The sequence below is a fragment of the Eufriesea mexicana genome, unplaced genomic scaffold (assembly GCF_001483705.2).
Source record: "Eufriesea mexicana isolate 0111107269 unplaced genomic scaffold, ASM148370v2 scaffold13082, whole genome shotgun sequence".
In the NCBI taxonomy this organism is placed as follows: Eukaryota; Metazoa; Arthropoda; class Insecta; order Hymenoptera; family Apidae; genus Eufriesea; species Eufriesea mexicana.
This window is the reverse complement of record NW_016920609.1, coordinates 150,719-156,926: the sequence shown is the minus strand read 5'-3', so window position 1 is coordinate 156,926 and position 6,208 is coordinate 150,719. Positions and strand designations below refer to the sequence as shown.

Below are 6,208 nucleotides of genomic sequence, written 5' to 3'. Positions count from 1 at the left end.
CTTCCGATAAAATAGGGGCTCCTGTTGCTCGATTTTCATCGATCCAGCGAATCTTTAATATCGCTTTACGCCTGTCGACTGGATCCGAACCAGTTTAACGTCATTTCTCGTGCTCTTCTCTTTCGTCCACTCGGTTTATCGTTTCTTCCGAGAAAATTCCACGACGAGCATCGTTTCCCTGGTTTCGAGCATCGTCCAGTCCCGCGTTATCTGCGAAAGAACCGCAAATGTTTCTTTACAAAGTAGCCTAAGTACCATGATTCGAGTTTCCTCTGTTAGTTTCTGCATCTCCTCTCGTCACCTCGACGTTTCGAGTTCTCTCCCGCCGTATAATTAGCCAAGTTATCGTTATTTCATGCAGCCATGGACACTGCTAATGACCTTGCTCGTTGATACTCGATTTATCAATTTTTACGCGAACTTATAGAGCACGGCAAGATGTTATCGTCCTTCTGCGAGACTCCTTTCTCTCGGTCTTCTTCATTATCTGCTTTCATGCGTTGGTTCATTGTACCGGGCTGCCTTTATGCCGGGCCTCTCTATTGTAAAGGATCTTCTTTCAATTTCCATTGTCCACCGCCTCGATATTTTTCCTCTTTCGAGTTTTGTCTCCGTCTTGCAATTGCTCGGTTTTTCTTCCAGACTAATTGCTCCTTTTGTCGTGTCCCTTTTCAAGAAATTTATTCCCTTCGTTCCATTCAGCTCCCTTCGGTTACGGCTTCGGCAGTCGAAAAAGGTTGCTGAAAAATGTCCTCGCTCGAGTGTCACGGTATGCCTCCTCTGTATTTAAACAGGATAATTTTATTTTCGGAAATTAACCTCTTCAGGGCGAAAATACGAGTGCCTATGCGTAGATAACCGGACGAATTTGACGAATTAAAATTCTTTTGCAACGAAATTAGACCGTTTATATCGTTTTACAAATTTATTTTGAGACAGAGCTTTCTCGCAATGCGAAGAATAAGACGCCATCGCATACGCAACGATGCATCGTCGTTGGTACTAAAAGGGTTAAGACCAAACTAACGTGCTTTCTAATTCTCCAACAATTCGGAAATTTCAGAATTTTTGAGAACTTTATTCGAAGACAGAGGGCGTACAATTGATCATCGGAGAAAATTTTCACTCAGGGCCGTACATACACAGCAGTACCCCAATTCTCAAGTGCAGGTTTCCCACAGTGCACGTTCGTCCATGACTTCCATACTACCTTGAAATCCATTCGCGTTACCTTCGCACCGCACCACGCGATTCATCCTCGTTCTCATAAAATTTACGCAGTATCCGTGCATATTTCAAAAACAACATCAAGCCGAGAGGTATCGGGAGTTACATCTGGAACCCTCTCGGCCAATAAATAACCGCGAACACGCTATTCATCTGCAGCCTCTCATTCTCACTCCCATATCGATTTTACCCTTCGACAATGTCCACGCTCGCCTACCGAACAGCTCCATTGGCCTACCGCGAAATCAGATAGCATTCAGAACGTCGCGCCGTCGCGTTTCTCGGATCCACGGTGCTCCACCACCGCGAGACGTCCGTTTCCCGTTAGTTCGTCAGTTAATAAGATTTCCTGTTGATCGGTTGCAGGGACGAGGCGTAGGATGGGCCCGACCGCGCGAGCAGTCGTGCTACACTGAAGAGGAGGAGCTCCCCTGAAGAAGAGAGAGAAGGAGGAAGGAACGAAGGATGCCTGCCTCGCAGACCGCCGCCACGGAGCGGCGAAACGAGAGGATGGTGAGTATCCTTTCTACGGTTGCCGTTTCCGCAGGAAGCCACGGACAGCAGAGGCGATAGGGGATGCGAGATGAATGCTTTAGGAAATCGTGTCCCATTTTCTCCTCGAACGCGCGAATAGAAGTGGCTCTTATTCACAGGAAGTTACGCGTTTAACAGATAGGAGAATTCGCGCGTTCGCCAGTTGCGATATTTATGGAATCGGGAGATCGCTTTAATTTGTCTCAAATTAAAAATCCACCTTGAAAGTGGAATTTCGAGTCGAGGCTGCTGCTACGATTCGCATCAAGATTCGGATTCCAAACGAAGAAACGGTGATAAAATCGGTACGCGCCGATTCTCGGTCATTTTGAAACCCTGATCGGATCTACGTCGATTAAGTTTGATTAACGCTAGATTTACGGAACCCGTCAATTTGACGGATGGGTTGCTCCAATTATACGATGGTAACAGATTTAGTTAGCTTATATTAGTACTGTTAATATTGTAATTGTTTTTAAATTAAACTAATCATTAAAATAAAAATGACACGTGGTTCCCTTTACTTGTCAGTTTGACAGGTGTCTAATATGTAGAAATAGGTATGCAGATAGCGTCCGTAAACCTAGTGTTGAACCGGGATACAATGGTTGCTTAGGAGAGGGATAGTAATGTTTTTCTGTTTCTAATTCTCTGAATCTTTAATTCGATTCAATCTTCAGCTTTCAGAAACGAAAGATATACTTATCGCCGTTTCTGCGAAGAATCGCGTAATTGCATTAACGGTGTAATTAAAAAATTAATTCCAAATACGTAGAAACTGAAGCGAAATCTTGCAGAATATTTTAGTATCGCAATCATATTCGTAGGATGTTGAGCGAATTAATAGTTGGTCATCGAGAGAATACGATGAATTCATTTTCTTTTTTACCTTTTAACATGTCATGCGGAATGACACGTGCTCCAATTATATAAGCATCGCGTAAAATATATGGAAATTAGCTCGCCATATTCTTATTCAAAGAAGACCAGTGGGAATAGTAAAAAATAAATGTAACGCTATAAATCTTCCGCCCTCGGAGTCGAGGCGAACTGCAAAGTCGAAAATGATACTTGACGTCATTTCGGTAGAAAAAGCGAGATAATTGCATCACGGTATAATTAAAAAAAAAATTAATTCTGAATGCGTAGAAGACGAAGTGATATTTTTTTAAGACGGTTCCACTTATCAGGCTTAAGCGTACAAGAATTATGCACGGGTTGGAGGCGGGTAATTAAAACGACGTCACCAGTAACGCTTGCATCGGGTTCACAGAGTATGAAAGAGTTAAAGGGACAAAGGAACAGAACAGAACAGGAATTTTCCAGAAGCCCGACCGACAATCGTCGCTAACTACCGCGCAGCGATTCGCAACGATGTTCGCTTTTGAAAGCCTTAGTACCATAGAAGCGTGATTCCGCTTCCGGTTGGTCAACGATGCGGTAACAGCAGTTTTTGCTCGGTTATCGACGTTAAACTAGAAACTGATTACTTTTTTCCCTTTTCACTCTTCGTGTTCTCATTTTTGCCCGTGTCGTGTACTTTGTTCCGCTCTTTCATCACATTCTACATCTTCTGCCTCATATTCCCTCAATTTATTTCTTACCCGAGAGCCTTCTGCTTCGAATTCATCGGAAAAAGTTCCGATTGAATATTAAAGATGTTGTTATTGTCACGGCCCTTATTAATTTTCGTTATTTATTTGCTTTACTTATTATTCTCGTGCTACTTTTTCGTTTAAATCGACTGTGACCGTATATAGCGATCCGTGTCTTCGTTCCATCGCGCTACTTCCTGCTCTTGCGTCGATCAATGACTCGTTTTGACCCACTCTTTCTTAAGTGATCCTTCAAACGATGACCGATCGTTACACTTCATAAGGGCTGCACCCTCTCGTTACGCGAATCTCCATTTCAAATGGACTTCAAGCTTCTTCGTCGTATTCCGAAGGACGCATTGTTCTCGTCTAATTGAAATCTTTTAAATTCCTATTTGCAAATAAATATTGATATTCGTGAAAGCCGAGTATTCAGTGGGTAATTTATTCGTTATTTCAGATCACACACGAGCCACCAAAATTAAAAACGACTCTGAAAACGCCTCCTAAGCAAGCGACCAATCCTCTTCAGTTCGTTAAAGTTGGACCATGTTCTTTGTATCGCACAGCCCAAGAACAGCTGCAAAAGGTCCAGGAGGTGAAGAAGATAAAGCAAGAAGTTCGCGATGATCCCGAAGATTGGCAATCGGTAAGCTCGAATACCTATTCGGTGATAACTTAACAACCGCGACGAAATCTGAATAATTCTTTTCTGTAGAATTGTAAAATCGTGACAAATATTTCGTAGAATTTTCAACTATTAAATTATTATTGGAAAAATGTCTCGGATACCTTACAATGCTAACTCGTTGCCTCTGTGATGTGTTCAGAATCTGGACAACTGGAAGAGTAGTCGAAGGAAGCGTCAGGAGCACATCATCGAGCGGGTGGTCGAGGTTAAGAAACTCGAGCTGGAGGAACACGATCGGCAGCGTCGTCGAAGCAAGACTTTCTCGGAAATGATGGAAGAGAGAGGCAATAGGGGTCGGAAACTGAGCATCAGCTTGGCCATGTACCATGAGGAAGATGCCAATGATCTGAGTGACCTTGGTATAGGCACCAGCAGCGGAAAGAGCTCGGTTAGCGGTGACACCCACGATGACACGCACAGTGTCTTGGTAAGACTCCTTCACAGTTTTTGCATAAATTTACATGAAATATAATTTAGCTATACACTTTGTACCAATGAGATGAATCTAAAATCTTGTAAATATTTTATAAGACGTATATTCTTTTCTAAAAAAATAAAAAATTGGTATATATCTTTACCGTTCAATACTTCGAAAATAGTATTATGACAATTGCCGCTATTATCGCATAGAAACGAAAATTCGAAAATGTTCTTTCAGAGCGACAGAGACAGCGAGATAGAGAAGAATCACTCAGACGTGGACAACGTGACAAGCGAAAGCGTGATCCATAACGATATCACGACATCGTCGGCGACCACGACAGCAACGACGACAACGACGACGAAGAAACCGTTTGGGAACGGGTTTCACAGCAACCATAGTCACAACAATCAAGAGTACGATTCCGCGACAACGGCGACGACCAGCTCTCCGGAACCGGAAGAGTACACGTACGAGGGTGCGATTCGCGGTTACGTGTCGCGGGTGTCGCAGAACATACCTAGGCGATCATTGGTCAACCTGGACTCGAAGCTCGACAGCGTAAAGTCATCGACGAACGGCTCGAAGACAAGCCTGAACGACGAAGCAAAGTCCACTATACCGGTAGTCAAGGTGGACATTCTAAAGAGGCGAGAGATATTCGAGAAAGCCTCGCAGAAGAGCAACGAGAGCAAAGTGAACAACAGGCTCTCCGGCGATTTCACCGGTACGAAATCGATCAAGGAAAGGCTCTCGAATCTGGAGAAGCAGAAGCACGAGGCAGAGAATACCGAGAAGACCGGGAACAAGGCGTTGAACAGACTGTCGGGTGACATGAGCTCGATCCGTGAAAGATTATCTCATCTGGAGAAGCAGGCGGCGGAGAGGGAGAACAAGAGTTCCGCGCATCGTAAGCTGAGCACCGAAGAACTGGAGACAGTCAGACCGCTCCGAGATAGATTGTCGACCTTGGAAAAATACAGCAGCAGCGACGAGTCATCGGCACCTGGCACCGCTCACGAGTCACGACACAATGGCGAGCTGTCCGCCAGATCGATAAAGGATCGTTTGAGCGCTCTGGACGCGGCCAGGAGCAAAGAATCAGCCGATAAGAGATCCTCCGTGGGCAAGCATTCTCTATGCTTCCGGGATCAAGAGAACAGAATCGACACCTCGACTCCTAGCGAGAGAAGCTCGTCGCCTGACTCAGAGTATCGCGTGCCAAGAGCCGCCTTCCATAGAAGCCTGGATTCTCTGGACGCGGACGCTTCCAGCGGTCCTGACACGTTCGAGCGCGTGCAAAGCTTGGAGGAACTCGATTACGGCAGACGTTATCCGGCGTCCTCGTCGTCCGCTGAGCTGCTGAACGATACCGATCGCGAGGATTCAGGGATTCACACGGCTGACGTCAGCTGTTCCGTCAGCCAAGCCGACGAACCGGTAGACGAGGATATCGTGCACGCTAGCACGGTCATAGAGAGACAGGAGGTGATCGAGGAGAAACCGGAGGAACTTCGTGACGTCGAGACGGCGAACGAGACCATCGTTGAACAGAGCGCCGCTGTATCCGTGAACGAGATCTCGACGACTTCTGCCAGTCAACCGGAAGCAGTAGTAGCAAAGAAGGTAAGGCGTAACGACGGTGTTGCATGGCAGTTTCTCTACTGGGTAAATCTACTTTTAGTTGTCGTTATATCGACTTGGCTGGCGTATGTAAAAGTGAGACTATTGAGTGGGGTA

General features: G+C 45.3%; 1 protein-coding gene across 4 annotated transcripts in view; it reads left to right on the top strand.

The window, feature by feature from the left end:
* Window positions 1-6,208, top strand: part of smash (smallish) — a 94,723-nt gene that overhangs the window by 73,546 nt on the left and 14,969 nt on the right. For all 4 annotated transcript variants that reach the window (XM_017908806.1, XM_017908805.1, XM_017908804.1 and 1 more), the window contains 4 exons: window positions 1,594-1,740; window positions 3,817-4,005; window positions 4,187-4,474; window positions 4,706-6,094. In XM_017908806.1, coding sequence (XP_017764295.1) covers window positions 1,693-1,740; window positions 3,817-4,005; window positions 4,187-4,474; window positions 4,706-6,094 — 1,914 coding nt within the window. In that variant the 5' untranslated portion in view covers window positions 1,594-1,692. The remainder of the gene's footprint in view (window positions 1-1,593; window positions 1,741-3,816; window positions 4,006-4,186; window positions 4,475-4,705; window positions 6,095-6,208) is intronic.